Source organism: Callithrix jacchus, chromosome 1, assembly GCF_049354715.1.
Source record: "Callithrix jacchus isolate 240 chromosome 1, calJac240_pri, whole genome shotgun sequence".
NCBI classification, from domain to species: domain Eukaryota; kingdom Metazoa; phylum Chordata; class Mammalia; order Primates; family Cebidae; genus Callithrix; species Callithrix jacchus.
Window position 1 is genome coordinate 123156971 of NC_133502.1, and position 17714 is coordinate 123174684.

Sequence of the window (17714 nt, forward strand, 5' to 3'; positions counted from 1 at the left end):
GGTAGAACACATGAAGTAAGGAGTTTGAGAACAGCCTGGCTAACATGGTGAAACCCCGTCTCCACTAAAAATTAAAAAATTAGCCGGGCGTGATGGCAGGCGCCTGTAATCCCAGCTACTTAGGAGGCTGAGGCAGGAAAAACATCTGAACTGGGGAGGTGGAGGCTGCAGTGAGCCGAGATCATGCCACTGCACTCCAGCCTAGGAGATAGAGCGAGACTCAGTCTCAAAAAAACAATAAACCATTACTTTAAAAAATGTACACATACAAATACACACCTTCACAATGTAGTAATGGTTAATATTAGTAAGAGTGCTATGGGCTAGTTACTATACTACATATTTTTTAAATATCCTTTGATTTAACCTTTATAGATGAAGAAACTGATGTTCAAGTATGTCTCTCTGCTGGCTAAGAGAGCTATCAAAAGTGAAACCAAGATTGACAACCAAGTCTGTCCAACTCTAAAGTCCAAAGCCTTTGTTATTACATACTCCTGCCTCTTATTTATATCCAAGTACATTCATATGTACATACACATATACAAGTTTGTGTGTGTGTATGTATATATATATTATTTATTGATAATTAAATAGTAGCTACCCTTTTTGCTCTACTGGTTGGAAAGGCATTCTGCTCAAAGATGCAGAGCAAAATACAGGATTTAAGGTTACTTTATAGAAACGAAGTTCTAAAATGACCAGGTTGGTGGTAGTCTATAATAGTCTATATTGTCATCTTTTTCACCATCATATTAATAGTTAGCATTGGCTGGATACTTAGCAACCGCCACTTCTAAATGCTTTCTGTGAATCATTCTACTTTATCTTCACATCAAAGCCAGGAGTACTATTATTATACCTGTTTTACAGGTGAGTGAACTGAGGTGAATAAAGACATGGGCCTAATTTTTTCACACATCTAGAAAGAACTGAAGCCAGAATTCAAGCCCATGAATCTGCCTTCACTATACAACTCTGCTGCATTAAGCTTTTCTGGTCCAACTCTATAAAAAGAAGGCATAATTATAGCTATTCCACCACACATGAGTGGGGCACGGACCTGTGCTTATTTTCCCTGGGAGTGCCTGCCAAGCCCATCAGTCCTGCTCCTCCTCTCAGCCACATGGTCCTATTTAGATATGAGTTCTGGTCAGTGATGTGAGAAGAAGCACCCCACTACATTTCTGAGCTTGACGCATGAAAATGTCCCACAGAGAACATGTACCTTCTCTCAGGGTTGCCACCTGGATGAGGAATCTACGATCCCAGAGAATGGCAGAGCCAGAAAACAGCAATGGTCCTAAATTACCTCTTGTCAAATTACCTATGGAAGGAAAGCATTCACCACTAGACTAGGCTTGCAGAGAAAAGAGAAACAAACTTCTGCTGTGTTATGCCACTAGTAGTAGTATTTCAGGATGTACTTACTAAAACAACTGCAATTTATCTTACTAACGCCTAAAACACATTCCCTCTTTTTTTTTAAGCATTTGACATCTGCAGAGAAACATGTTTCGTAACTGGTATTTCTCTGCTATAATTAGTCGGAGTTAACTTTACACATAGATATAAATGAAAAATGCCAATTTACTGAGAAGAAGTTCACAACATACATTTCATCTATATTATTTCATCTTTTTAGCCACTCAAAGGTAGGGACATGAGGGTTAGCTTAAGTTTAGAAGGGTATGGGAAGGTTTCTTAATTTTAAAGATAAAGCTATTATGACTGAGAATGGCAAAGTTTTCCACATTTAACGCAATCTTGTTTCAATATCCAGAGCCCTTTTGCCACCCAACTTGAAAGGCTTTTATAAACCCAGGAAAGGCTACTGCATCTCTCTTCTACTCCCTGCACATGGTACAGCTGAAATCTTACTAACTAGGTAGAAAATCTTCGTTTTTATACTCAACTACAAAAGGCATATATTCCTGGAAAGGCAGGTCAAAGACCAGAATTTACAGTAAAGCATTAGGGATAAATATCAGATCTAGAAAACAAGTTTTAGTCACAGAAATGAGAGCAAATACGAGTAAAGGTAACGAAATAGAGTATCAGGAAATAGGCAAGAAAAGGAACACAAAAGAGGAACCCATTTTGCCCAAGGTCAGACATATGTGGTGTGCCACCAAATACAAGATATCTTAAGTTAGTTTGTCAGTTCCAGACTCTCAGGCCTTCCCTCTTCCCCAAAATCGTGCCACTCTGAATCTATAGACTCTCACATATTACATTCTGGAAAGTCAGGCTGGTAGTGTTAAAAACAGAAAACAAGCATCCAAATATTATCCATAGAGCCAAAGATCTGAATTCAAGTCAAACTTCAAAATGTCCTCCTAATATTTAATATACCTTATTGTGTATTCAGCTAGGTGCCGGTGTTGGGAAGTGAGTTAACAGTGATGAACAAGAGGCATGTTATTATCTTCAGGAGGCTTACAGTGTATCAACTGTGCCAATTAACACTTCTGTGATCACAGGAAAGTCACTTAACTTATTTGAGCCTCAACTATACCAAATGTTAATTCACTGGCAACGTCTATAAGACGATGGTGCAAGAGGAGGAAAAGAGGTAACCTATGACCTTGTTCCACAAAGAGCTGTTTAAATACAAGTGTTTGCTTAATATTGATGTTTTCTACCACATGGATACCACAAAACACTTACTCTACACAGACCACTAGCTAGAAGGCATGGGAGCCTTTACTTTTCTTCTTATTACCCTCAACAGCCCAGCTGCTGCTATAGCAATCGGTCCCTAGGAAGCATGGAGAAAAAACTAAGGGCCTTTTGACAAACTGAAGTTACTGGCTATTCCATGAGTTCCATGGTGAAACATCAAGCCACACCAAGTTAAATAGGTTTTCTTGCCCATTCATTTAACAAATATTTATTGAATGCTCTGTATTTGTGGCATTCTTTAGTGCGGAAGCCAGAAAAATAAACATTTTTATAGTTGACTTAAATGATTGCTTTTAAATTGTGACAGGAGTTTGAAGGAAACAGAGTCCTAAGATAGAGCTACACTAGAAAAGACCTACATTGGCAAGGATGGTCTTCTGTAAGAAAGTGAGACTTTGACTGATACTTAAAAGAGAAGAAACTACCCATGCAGAGACATAAGCCAGGTATTCTAGACAGAAGAAACCTTACATGCAAATAGCCCATGTGGGGGAAGAGCTGAGTGTGTTCAGGAACTAAATACATTGAATGAACTTGAAAGGAAGAGGTTATGAAGTGGGAAAGGTTGGTGAAAGCTACTTCTCTACTTTCACAGGCTCTTACTCTAGGCCTCCTCAGAGCGTCTGTTATGCTCACGTGTATCATGAAGCTTAAGAGAAGGATCCAGCATATAGTTACTCCCAAATCTAACACAGGCCCTCTCAAAGATAGATGGCCCCATTTGTCTTTTAGGAATGCTATTCTAATGTCCTGATTGTGCTAGTAAGACACAGGAGAGTTCAGAGGGGCATCACTACTACTCTTCTCATAAGGCTGCTGACACCCTACCTAAATATGCAGAATGTCTGAGCTGCCTCTCTGAATTCTGGCAGGACCCACCTGCAAATGAAGAGATCTCCACAGACAGGCTGGTGGATGAGCCCTAGCAAGTCAGTTATACGTTCAAACTGAAAGACTATGAAAACTTGATTTTTAAATGACTAAATTCAATAATGATAATCACCTGTATTCTTATTTCCTAGGTCAAAGACAGAGTGGGAAATGGGGAAAGGACAAAAGCAGGGGCCACAGCTTCTATTCATGGTCAATAAATGTATCATGAGATACAGACCTGAACTAAGAATTATTCTTTTTTTTTTTTTTTTTTAAGACGGAGTCTTGCTGCAACGCCCAGGCTGGAGTGTAAAGGTGCAATCTCAGCTTACTACAACCTCTGCTTCCTGGGTTCAAGCAATTCTCCCACCTCAGCCTCCTGAGTAGCTGGGATTACAGGCACATGCCACCATACCTGGCTAATTCCTGTATTTTTAATAGAGACGGGTGTTTCACCATGTTGGCCAGGATGGTCTTGATCTCCTGACCTCGTGATCCTCCCTCATCGGCCTCCCAAAGTGCTGGGAATACAGGTGTGAGCCACCATGCCCAGCCAGAATGAATCTTTAGTAATAGAAAAAAACCTCATATTCTCCCTTATATTTAGTTTTTAGCATCTAATTGCATATTCTTGTTTTTGTTGTTTTTTGTAAAATGCTTACAAGTTAACCTACCTTTTCTGTGCCTTCTGAATAAATACTTTATTAAGCAGACAGGAGAATAATGGGTCCTTTACATATTACCTGACTTCTTAAGCAGCTGTAGTCCAAGTTATTTTATGCATTTTACACTCAACTGCCTAGCTTGTGAATATATATTCACGTAAGAGAAAATTAATTTTATGAAAAAAGTACAGGATCCTTAACCGTTGTGCCAGCCTTTTAAATGACTCTGTAGCACCACTAACATCTCCCTTTTTCTAACAATGACCTCTTCATAACCACATAGTTTTCAAAGTCCTGTTCGCCTCTTCCCCCATATCCAAAAATTCAAAATCAGATCAGACAACTGTCATTCTTCCATATCCAAAGGTATCTCAGAAGGCAGGAGTAGCTGTGTACACATAAAGGATGAAGCTTGAGCCCACAGAGAGTTAAATTAATATCCTGGCTTGACTAGTTCAACTTACTGTACATCTTCATTTGCCCAGAAACACAATCTATAGCCAACTGCTAACCAAGTCAATATGTGGTAAGACTAACAGCCACCCTAACCTGCCTTGATAATTATTCTCCTTTAACTGACATAATATTCAATATACTGTTGTTGAGAGCAATAATGCTAAAATTGATGCCTTGAGGGCTACAAGACAATTGAGTTTTAGCCAGATAAAATGACTTGTACACTAATAGTGCATTATGGGGTTCCACAGCTTTCGGACACACATTTTATAGCCTACTTTTACAAAAATGCCATATATAATTATATTCAAAGTAACTTGTGCACACCTTATCATTACCACATACAATCTTTAAAATACTGGCTGATTACCAAATAATATTACTTTAGAAGAAAAGGGTTTACTTTTATAGTCTCTGTCTTTTTCCTTAACAAAACAAGCATTTTCTCACTATATAAGTGATAACAGTTTTGTTGTTCTGAAACCTTTTATTTTTTTTTTTCCAAACCAAGAACTGTTTTCACAAAGAACAAGATTATAAATGCTGAATGACAAAAACCATTATTTAAATAAAATCTATATTACATCAATTCTACCAATAAAACAAGACAGAAACCAAACCTAGAATTATTCTAATGTAAAAATCATCTACAGTTTTCTCAAAATGTCAATTTTAGACTCTGAATGGAGAAACATTATATTAAATTTGAGACTGTCAAAATCTGTATTAGAATAATAAAAATTAATTATAATTTAAGTGCCACAATAAATGACAATGTTCTTTATATGCAATATTTCACCCTAAAATAAGAGACTATAAATTTTAGTTCCTGGTTTTACTGAATTTTCCTCTCAAACTTAATTTCTCTTGCCATTTTCTATCTTTAAATCAAATCTGTCCAACCCACAGCCCACGGGGCTGCATGTGGCACAGGATGGCTCTGAATGTGGTCTAACACAAATTTGTAAACTTCCTTAAAACAGTATGAGTTTTTCTTTTTTTTGCTGTATTTATTTTTTAGCTCATCAGCTATTGTTTGTGTTACTATGTTTTATGTGTGGCCCAAAACAATTCTTCTTCCAATGTGGCCCATCAAGCTAAAAGACTGGAATACCTCTGCTAAATACTGGGCCCTCATACAAAAGGAAATACAGAGTACATTTACATTTTTTATACTTGCATTAGAGATATGTTCGAATACTGGGGAAATATTAACATCTAAGTAATAATTTCAAGTAAAATAGAAAACAACAGGACCGTATCATAGAAACATTATCAGGCTTTATATTTACTGCTATCTGGACAGAAAGATGCAATGTATATGCTTGTGTCTCTGCATAGGTATGCAGGTATAAATATCTTAGGCAACAAATACACATGAAACTGAAAGACATTATTAATGACAGAAGTATAAGCAGCATAGTGGAGATAATAAAGATGGTACAAGATTGGGCCAAAATACTTGCTGGTTTGGAATAAAGAAAAGACTGTTAGTCAAGCTAACAGTTCCATATAAACAACTATAAGAGGTTTTTCTCTTTGTGTAGGGCAAAATCCATCCAAAACAGACATTAATAATCATGTTGTGGAAATGACTGTAGAAGGATGTAGTACTGTATGCATCCTGGGGCCAGTACAAGCAGGAATTGTGAAACTAGTTCCTTTATTTATTTTTCCTGGCCCCTTTCTCTTAGACCTTGTTCCCTATCATGTCCCCTAACCATCCAGGACTTATCTTCCTACTTTATCCCACTGAAATATCCCCATCCTAAGGCAAATGAGATAATGCTTGTGAACACACTCTCTAAACTGAAAACGTAATATATAATTGTTACTATTATCACCATCATCTCATCTTTTGAGGGCCAAATTTTCTGAATCTTTCAAGTTGAGATTCTCACTAAATTTAGACGTCATTCTAGTCTGAGAGCAGACAGGTTATTCCACCTCCCTTATCTTTCTCTTCTACTCACCATCCTTCCACTGCTCTCCTGTTCCAGCTAACAGCTGAAAGTATCACACAGGACAATGACAAGAATTCATGTGAACTAATGCCAGGTCACTTTTTAGAGAGGGAGACTGAAGCTCCCTACTCCTCACATGTCAAGCTGGCAGCCAATGCCCTTCATGTAATACACGGTGCCTCAGGGAATAAACAGAGGTGATATCTCCAGCACTATATAAGGCTGGCACAGCCAAAACCACTTGTTTTTGAAGGGGTCACATCTCCTGGTATTATCTTCATAGGAAATTTCAAAAATTGCTTCAGATTCTACCTTTTCAAATTGAGGTCACCTTCAGCAGGAGCGAGTATTTCTTCATTATCCAGTGTAGCCTCTTTGGATCCTGCAGTCAGTCTCCCAAAATGCTGTTCTCAACATTGACCCCTCAACAATTGTAGGAAGACTGATAGCCATAAACATGTTTCAGAGGCAAAGTATACAATGCAAATGACATACGACATACTGCAAAAATGAGATGAAGAAAGGGAGGGATGGGAGATGGGGGTGCATGAAGGCTGTGGGCCTTCCAGAAAACTCTCAAAGCCCTTACAAAGGAGAGACTCAAGGCTGGAAGAACAGGTTCTGCAAAGGCCAAATCTAAAACCAACTCTGTACGTTTCAGAATGCAGAAATCTGAAGGCTACGATGTGACAGTTTACTGGTTATATAAGTTTATATGAATTACAGTTCTACCTTTGATTTGGATGAAGAAACAATAAATGGTAACATGCGTACCTGTAGGTACACAAACAACGGAAAAAAACACCATACCTGCAAACTGAGTATGGAAAAAAGCCCTAACAAACCGAAATGAAGGGTAATTTCAGATTTTCACACACCCATCACCCACGTCAAAGAGCCCTCCTTTTTAACAGGGCTATAATAAGACTTGTTGGAGAAGCCAGGAAGCCCATGTTGTAGAGAGTTGAATTCAAAAAGGTGCACACAAAGGTAACGCGAGGCAAGAGGCCACATTTTCCTTTTAATACACCCTGAGGCCCAGTGGTGGCCTGCTTCCTCTCTCTCGTCTCCCCTTCCCTGACAAGCCCGCTGAAATGACCACTTTACCCAGAGGACGGTGTGCAGTCCTTCCTGCAAGGGGCAGGAAGGAGACCAGGTTTGCTAAGGTCTCTAATGCTTCCCCACCCAGAGTGGGCCCCATACACCGGTGTTCACGTACTCCCCCTACCTGAAGGATGTATCCTCGGACATAGTCCCGCAGAGTCCAGCCAAGGCCGTGCAGTATGTGCAGCACCTCCTCCTGCTTCAGGACGCTGAAGAGGCGGTCCAGTAGGATCTTCAGTCGCACGGGCACTGCCTGCGTTCCGTAGAGCATCAGGCTGCTGATGTCAAACACAACGTTGGACTGCACAATCTCCACTTGCGTGGGGTGGTACAGGTGCTGCGTGCTGAGCTTATCCAAGGCTGCGGTGGTCCCGCCAAAGTTCCAGTGATGGAGGTGTTGGCAATAAAGAGATAAAGAGAGAGAACAGGAGTTAGAAACATCGCTATAAGTTACCAGGGCTCCACTTCTACCGATGAATGTTCGCCACAGGTGTTTAAGCAAGATCTTGCAAAGAAAATAGTTTTCTGACACCTCCTTTCTGTTTTGTCCTTTTCCTTTCCTATTTTGTAATTTGATGTGTTTATAAATTGCAGGCAATACAAAACACATTTAACTTCAAGATAAAGAGCCACTGAGGATGTTTTTAAATGACCATGACTGGTGCTAAAAACCTGATTAATTTGTTAACTAATCTATGGTCCGACTCAAGTTAACGATGGTGTTCTCTACCCCCTACCAAAAACAAAACAATTCCTAACTCCTGCCATACAGGGAGGTTCAATCCATATCACTTTTATGAATAAGATTTACCCCTTATAATACCTGAATGGTTAAAGATGAGGAAGACGGTATTAGTTAGATGAAAGGAGTAAAAGACCTAATTTGGAGGGAATAAGAAAAGCTTGCATCTGTGTGTAGGGCTAGTAATTTAACTCCAGTCCTGTTAGCTATAGGGGTTTATCCAAAAACCTAGTTTTCCCAATTTCTCCCATTAGTCACCTGTTAGATAGCTTTTGTGTTCACTGGCATGTTTTCTGAAAGTTATTCAGGATAAAAAAGAAAGAAATTTAAAGTCATATTTTTATAAAGAAGTTACTTCATTAATAGCTATAAGGGTATAGATGAAAATGGAAACAAATGAGAAACCAACATTTGGGAATTTCTGGTGTATTTCAGCTAACTGTATTATCTCAGCAGAAAAAGCTGAGGATGACCATTCTCAGAGTAAACACTTTTAATAAAACAAAAATTTCAACAATTGGTTATTTTTTTCTCCTCAAATTTAAGAAACACCGTGTGACAGGCATTGAAGGCTGCTTGATCTTTTTTTTTCTTCTTTCACTGATACTGAAATCATGGTATCTGCTGCAAACATGAGTAGATCCATGATGGATTAATAAAGCTTGCTGAAAAAAAAAAAAAAAGAAACACCATCTCTTCTCTAGAGACAACAGCCAAAATAAGGTCATAAATTCTAGTCCCCATCCATATCTCAGTTACTGTACACCCTATTGCTGATAACAGAATTACATTTTGCCTCAGTTTCTCAAACAATAACATTGTCTTATCTGTAGGGCTTAAAGAGATGCTGCAAAGATTAGTGAGATAAGAAGTAAGAGGCACTCTAAACTCCTTAAGAGAACATAAAAGGCATTCAGAACTGTCAGAATTACACACATATGCCCACTGAAAAATTAAACAAGATGAACACGGAAGTCTGAAGGATGGTCATCTAACCTCATGAGTCAGGCAAATGGTTATCAGCCAACATCTAGGCTCAAGTCCTAAGCCTTCCTCAAATTCTAAACCACTGTGTGGCCTTTCTCAGCTGCTCTTCCTAACACCTATCCCTAAAGGTATGGGCTACACTACACGTGCATTCTGAGCAACTCCTATTTTACTACACCAGCATTACTGCATGATAATGGAGGAATTTAAAAGTACATGCACACAGATTTTTTAGTATTTCACATGTATTTTTTCAGGGCTCCTCCTCCACTCTTATTTCCTCCTGACTTGTGGTCACTAGAGAGTTCATGTACTCTTGATAAATTGCTTTCTTACATCTACAGTGTAAAGGCCCTTATCATTTACCCGCTGGCTTCATTCAACACATTTACTCCCAGGAATACTTTGTCAAAGAGTTCGGGTTTTCTCATACTTCATTTCTTGCAGCTGATTTGTCTGATCTTTCCTATTCTAGTGGTTAAGTCAACTTTGAATAAATAGCCTTAAAAATTAATTTAACGTTTGGGAAAGATAAGGGATTCACAAGCCTAGGGATTGAAGTTTTCTCTCACTCCACAGGGTATTTAGACTGCAAAAAAAGCAGAAATGGGGTATTACTATCCCTGCTCTTCTTCAAGTACCCCTTAACTACTCCGCCTTCTGATGAGTGGCTGCTCTGCTTACAGAATCCAGTGACCAAAACGGAGGGATCTGCTTCTCCTCCATTTCCCTTCATCAGCTCTCCTCAACCATATGGGATAGTTCTTTACAAAACAGACTGCTATGACAACAGCCAATATGAAACTGACAGAAGTCAGTAGAAGGGAAATAAAATGACACAAAATCCTGATTTGTGTGTGTGTGCTTGGCACCTTGCATCTTTGCATTAAGTACATGCAGGTGTGTGTGTAAATGCATTCAAAAGTGAGGTGAAAAAAACTATAATCCCTCTCCTTCCCACTCATTAAAAAAGGTTGATTGCTTTAAAGATGAAGAAGACTAAACTATTAAGGGTACAGAAGAGAGAATCATCAGAGAATTAAAAGAGCACAGATAGAACAAAAACATTTCCCTAGATAAGGTTTCAAGAACACCAGAGATTGAGGATATTATAAGGACACTAGCTGATTCTTCTTCATAAGTATACTATATCTCAGTAAGTAGGAATACAGGTGGGCACGGTGGCTCATATCTGTAATCCCAGCACTTTGGGAGGTAAGATGGCAGACTACCTAAGCCAGAAGTTCAAGACCAGCCTGGGCAATGTGGTGAAACCCTCCCTCTACAAAAAAATGCAAAAATTAGCTGTGCATGGTAGCGCACACCTGGGGTCCCAGCAACTCGGGAGGCTGGGGTAGGAAAATCACCTAAGCCCAGGAGATCAAGGCTGCAGCGAGTGATGATTATATTACTGCACTTCCAGTCTGGGCAACAGAGTGGCCAAAATATAGAAAAAGGAAGAAATACTGTTATAAACCACATAAATATTCAACAAAGGTCAACAACTTAGTCTACAATGGCCAGATAGTAGATATTTTAGGTGTGTGGGTTATGCATTCTCTTTCACACCTACTCATGTCTGCTGTTTTAGCAGGAAAGCAGCCATACATAGATAAGACTTAAATGATTAGGTACGTCAGTGTTCCAATAAAACTTCATTTAGGCCTGTTGCAGTGGCTCACACCTGTAATCCCAGCACTTTGGGAGGTCAAGGCAGGAGAACTACTTGAGCCCAAGAATTTGAGATTAGCCTGCGCCAACACAGTGAGACACTGTCTCTACAAAAAAAAATTAAAAATTAGTCAGGCATGGAAGCACATACCTGTAGTTCCAGCTACTTGGGAGGCTGAAGTGGAAGGACTGCTTGAGCCCTGGAGGTCAAGGCTGTAGTGGAGCAATGATTGCATCACTGCACTTCAGCCTGGGTAGAAGAGTAAGAACCTGTCTCCAAAATCAAACAAACTTTATTTACACAAACAGACACCTCACCAGCTTTGTTTGGGCCCTAATGATGATGAAAAGGTGGACCAGATATTTAATGGAAGTCAATAGCAGATCACAAAAAAGCTCTAAGAGTGTGATATAGGAAGCAGTTACCTAGGTGATGAGCCATAGATGAAGACTTAAAAACTATTAAACTGGGCCAGGCATGGTGGCTCACACCTGTAATCCCAGCACTTTGGGAGGCTGAGGCGGGCAGATCACTAGGTCAAGAGATTGAGACCATCCTGGCCAACATGGTAAACTTTAGTAGAGATGGTGTATATCTGTTTCTACTTAAAATACAAAACTTAGTTGAGTCTGGTGGAGCGCGCCTGTAGTCCCAGCTACTCAGGAGGCTGAGTCAGGAGATATGCTTGAACCCAGAAGGCAAAGGTTACAGTGAACTGAGATGGCACCACTGCACTCCAGCCTGGCAACAGGGCGAGACTCCAACTCAAAACAAACAAACAAAAAAACAAAAAAATATATATATATAAATTAAAACTGCCTAGCTTGCAAATTTCAGCATAAACATATCATCATGATCTATCAAATTTTCTTGAATATATCAAACTTATCTGCTTTACAATTACTAGATCACATCAAGTCACCAAATTGTGACAACTTTTGGAGAAGTACCCCGAAACAATGATACCTGATGATTTTTTTATGAGTCATAATATCTGTAAGTTGAGAACTAGACTGCTGCCTAATTTCATGATCTTCATGTATCTGACTGGAGGAGTCAGGTCTGGATTTTGTAGGGTTAGGAGTATGAGTTAGGCCAATGGGGCTATGGAAAAGGTAGGGCAAGAACATGTTGATCAGGATGGAATAGGAAAAGATGTTACCTACTTTAACATTGTATGGGCCTAACCAGCTGCTAATTTGTCCTATACCAATGGTATTGTCAAGATTCATTTACAGGCCAGGCACAGTGGCTTATTCCTGTAATCCCCCAACACTCTGAGAGGTCGAGATGGGCAGATCACCTGAGGTCAGGAGTTTGAGACCAGCCTGGCCAACATGAGGAAACCCTATCTCTACTAAAACATACAAAAATTAGCCAGGCGTGGTGGTGGGTACCTGTAATCCTAGTACTCAGAAGGCTGAGGCAAGAGAATCACTTGAACCCAGAAGGCTGCAGTTTCAGTGAGCCAACATCGAGCCACTGCATTCCAGCCTGGGAGACAGAGAGAGACTCCATCTCAGAAAAGAAAAGAAAAAAGAGGAAAGAAAGGAAAGGAAAGGAAAAGGGGAAGGGGAAGGGGAAGGGGAAGGGGAAGGGGAAGGGGAAGGAGAAGGGGAAGGGAAGGGAAAGGGAAGGGAAGGGGAAAAAAAAAAAGAGATTCATTTTCAAATGAAATCTAACCAGAAGTTACATATACAAAATATGTAAAAGTGAAGCTGTTCTAGTAAAGCTGGAGTAATCACGAATTAGAGAATGTTCAATCATTTATTATTCCCCTTTTCTCTTCAACTTGCTTAAGTAACTCAGTGGACTGAACCCTGGAAGTACAGTTTGAAAAGCCCTTTTCTCTATACTAAGCTGGTATCAAATTTTTGTCTGATTTGTGTCCACTCTCCTTCATTCTGGTAATAGAAGCTATGTTTCCAACTTCTCCCTTATACTCAACACCAGTATTTCTTTCTTTTTTATTGAGACAGGTTCTAACTCTACAACCCAGCCTGGAGTGCAGAGGCACAATCACCACTCCCCACAGCCTCCACCTCCTGGGACTCAGTCTCCCAAGTAGCTAGGACTAGAGGTGTGTGCCACCTAATTTTTCAGTATTTTTTTTTTTTGTAGAGATGGGGCTTTCCCATGTTGCTCATCTGGGTCTTGAACCCCTGGGCTCACTCAAGTGACCCAATCACCTTGGCCTCCCAAGTGTTGGGATTACAGGCATGAGCCACCATACCTGACTAATATCAGTATTTCATAGAACTGAATATTCTTAGTCAGGCCTAGAAAACCAGTCTTCTCCAGTACCCCGACCAAAACAACTGGTTCAAGAATAGGCAAATGACCTAAGTCTGGACAGTGAGATTGAATCCAGGAATTTAGTTAGAACTACTGGGAATTTCTTCTCTTTCCTCTAAATTTGTAGCTAATAAAATGTGCTTGAGAACGCAAATCATAAGGAACAGAGCTCGGCTGCAAGACAATCTGATAAATCTAGTACTGATAATATTGTTTGATTCAGAAGATTTGGCAGTGCTTGAGGCTGGTACTATCCCTGGAATTTTCTGTTACAGGAGCTAACAAAATCTGTCTCTCCCTGTGGCTCCACTACCTCTCCCTCTCCCCTCTACCTTTCTCTCACTGTCTACTTGAAGTCATAATCTGTAAGCTGGAACCAAAAGAGTTCTACTACAACTACTCTTTGAGGTACTTTTCTAGCTGATTAAAAAGTAATTTCAAGGCCAGGAACGGTGGCTCATGCCTGTAATCCCAGCACTCTGGGAGGCTGAGGCAGGCAGATCACAAGGTCAGGAGGTCAAAACCAACGTGGCCAATATGGTGGAACCCTGTCTCTACTAAACATACAAAAATTAGCCAGGCATGGTAACACACGCCTGTAGTCCCAGTTACTCAGGAGGCTGAGGCAGAAGAATCACTTGAACTCAGGAGGCAGAGGTTGCAGTGAGACGAGATTGTGCCACTGCACCCCAGCCTGGGCGACTCAAAAACAAAATAAAACAAAATTTCAATTCAAAGTAGTAGTCACTGTTCAACTAAAAGTATGTTAGTTCCAGGACAAATGCAATTCACAATTTCTACAAGGAATGGAATGAAGAGTATTCTAAACAATTTCACATCTTACACAAATTTGCAAAGGGTGATGAATGCTTTCAACAACATTAATAAGGAAAAATAATGGTGAGGAAGAGTGCAAAGAAAATGACCCTTTAAGTACCAACTAGGTATCAGGTATCATTCTAGAGCAACTTTGTCTAACCCAGGGGCCATGGCATACATGTGGCCCAGGACAGCTTTGAATGCAGCCCAACACAAATTTGTAAACTTTCTTAAATGGGATTTTTTTGCAACTTATTTTTAGCTCATCAGCTATTGTCAGTGTGTAGGTGTATTTTACATGTGGCCCAAGACAATTTTTCTTCTTCCAATGTGGCTCAGGGAAGCCAAAAGATTGGACATCCCTGTTCTAGGGGCTCACTATTAGCTCATTAAAGCCCTCAATTAAAAATCATACACATATAGTATTATTATTACTGTTTATTCCAAGGTCATAGGCTCAATAAGGTTAGGTAACTGGCCTAAGGTCACTTAACAACTTCACTCAAGAAATTTCTTGTTTTCACCACATGTTCAAATAAACAGTCAATATGAAACTTTCAAGTCTTCATCATGTTGGAAGTCCCTAACTACCAGCAATCTGGGCTACTTGCCCATCACTCTGCTGAAGCAAGCATTTCAAAGGTCACCAACACCTGCCTTTCTGTGAAACGCAATAGCTTTTTCCCTTCATTATTCTCCACAATCTCTCCATAGCAGCTGACCTTATTGATCACCACTCCTCCTAAAATGCTCTCCTCCTTCAATCTTGCATACATTCATTTATTCACCAGTACCTATTAACTTATCTCTGAGGTACGTGCTGTATGCAGATGCAGAAGTAATTTATATTGTGGCCTCCACCTTCAAAAGCAGACAGATGTAGGCAATATAAATGCCATAAAAAAGATTTGATAAACTGCTGTGTGGACACAGAAGAGAGGGCAATGCTGCCGGGAAGGCACAGTCTCCTAACTAGGATGTCAGCAGGCAAGAAAGGAGGAGGAGAGTACTGTAGGTAGATGGAACTGAGGCAGTGGTTCTCACTCATTGTGTGCATCAGAATCAAGTGGAGGGCCTGCTGGGCCACCTCCCCCAGAGTTTCTGACTCACTGCGTCTGGTCATCAAGAATCTACATTTCTAACAAGTCTCCAGAAGATGCTGATGCTACTGGCCAGGATCATACTTTCAGAATCACTGAATTAAGGGGTATGTGTTAGGGAACTATGTAAAGAATGTGAACCCTTGGGGAAAAATAGTTGGAAATGAGTCCAAAAAGATCAAGTTAGCAGACTGTAAGGAGCTTTATTTGTAAAGGCAAAGACCTATGTAAAGCTTATGATTTTATTTCTTGTTAATAGGATTAGGAAAGTGTTAAACATTTTATAAGATGAAAATGGATAGGTGTGGTGGCTCATGCCTGAAATCTCAATGCTTTGGGAGGCCAAGGTGGGAGGATCTCTTGAAGATAGGAGTTGGAGATCCACCTGGACAACACAGTGAAACCACATTGACACAAAAAAATTTTTTTAGTGGGCCAGGCAAGGATAAGTATGGTAAGCCAGGCAAGCCTACAGTGACAAGTGTGGTAAGCCAGGCAAGCCTACAGTCCCAGCTACTTGAGGTAGCAGAGACAGGAGAATCACTTGAGCCCAGAAGTTCCAGGCTGCAGTGAACTATGATCCTGCACTGTACTCCAGCCTGGGCAACAGAAGAAGACCCCATCTCTAAACAGCAAAATATTAAAAGATAAAAATTTTTAGTTTTAGATATAAAATTTTGATAAGAGTGCAGAAGTTTGATTAAAGCAATAGTTATCACATGGGAGACATGACACCTGTCTGGCAGGAACAGTGGCTGGTGAAGGTACTGGATGAACCTCGGCCACAGAGCCATAACCCACTGAAGTGGGAAAGTTCAGAACGTGGAGGGTTATGTTAACTTCGAAAATTGCCCCAGATGATTATGACACATATGCCCCCACTCACATGCCACAATGAAAATCAGAGATAGAAATGGACAGGGATAGCTTAGAGGCAAGTGAAGACAGGAGAGCATTTTTGAATTACTAGGATATGCCTGAACTCAGTGGACTTCTCAGTACACCATGCGTAAACCCGGGATATAAAAAGGCCTTCCCTGAGGTATGCAAACACAGGGACTCAGTTTCCACATCTTCCAATTCCATATTTACTCTAAAACTGATCCACTTGAGAATGGGCCTGCAAGTACATGAAGATCATCCATTCCTGTTTCTCTTCTGAAAATTGTACCCTTCCTTCTTGACAAAATAAATGTATAAACCCTGGCTTATGTTATATACGGTTCCCTTGCCCAGCATGTAAAAATCTGCTGAGCGCTAAAATAATTCACAATTTGATTATTAAAAGAATTAATAGGCCAGGTATGGTGGCTCACACCTGTAATCCCAGCACTTTGGGAAGCTGAGGCAGGTACATTGCTTAAGCCCAGGAGTTCGAAACCAGCCTGAGCAACACGGCGAAACCCCATCTCTACAAAAAATACAAAAATTAGCTGAGCACGGTGAGAAGTGCCTGTTGTCTCGACTGCTCAGGAGGATCACTTGAGCCCATGGAGGTCAAGGCTGCAGTGAGCCATGATTGAGCCAATGCACTCCAGTCTAAGTGACAGAGTAAGACCCTGTCTCAAAAAAACAAAAACAATTAATGAAGGCTCATCTTTCCCTGACTGTACACAGATGAGTAAAGTATAGCTAGATCTGATAGATGATTTAGGACTATGCTGAAATGCTCAGAATTCAGACAACATGCAAAATGGACAATGATAATAAACTCGCCTCTTACATTCTTACCTGTTTTAATAATGTATCACTCTTTAGAAAGCATCCTACGGGAGCAAAGCACAGGTGTCCAATAATGAAAATGGTCTCCCTCCCCGAACCCTGCATATTCAAAACTAAGATAGTCTTTTTATTTCTTTTCTTTTTGACATGGAGTTTTGCTCTTGTTGCCCAGGCTGGAGTGCAATGGTGCGATCTCAGCTCACTGCAACCTCTGCCTCCCAGGTTCAGGTGATTCTCCTGCCTCAGCCTCCCGAGTAGCTGAGATTATAGGCATGTACCACCACACACAGCTAATTGTGTACTTTTAATAGAGACAGGGTTTCTCCATATTGGTCAGACTGGTCTCGAACTCCTGACCTCAGGTGATCCACCGGTCTCCACCCCACAAAGTGCTGAGATTACAGGCGTGAGCCACCATGCCAGGCCTGCTAAGATATTCTTTTCAACTATCCTCAACATTCATTCATCCCTAGGAGGCGTCAACACCTGGGAAGAAAAGGCCCTAAGCAAACGTAAGTGATGCCCACTCTTTTAAATTTAGTTTGAATATTTTTCTGTCTCTACAAAATTTGTAGAATACACTGAATAAAAGGTGTGGGTAAAAATTTTACATTATTTCTTTCAGAAACT

At 40.3% G+C, this 17714-nt stretch overlaps 1 protein-coding gene across 23 annotated transcripts in view; it reads right to left on the reverse strand.

Moving 5' to 3' along the window:
- The window catches only part of BNC2 (basonuclin zinc finger protein 2), a 455794-nt gene that overhangs the window by 126541 nt on the left and 311539 nt on the right, over positions 1 to 17714 (reverse strand). For all 23 annotated transcript variants that reach the window (XM_035306273.3, XM_078369605.1, XM_054256362.2 and 20 more), the window contains one exon: positions 7872 to 8107. In XM_035306273.3, coding sequence (XP_035162164.1) covers positions 7872 to 8107 — 236 coding nt within the window. The remainder of the gene's footprint in view (positions 1 to 7871; positions 8108 to 17714) is intronic.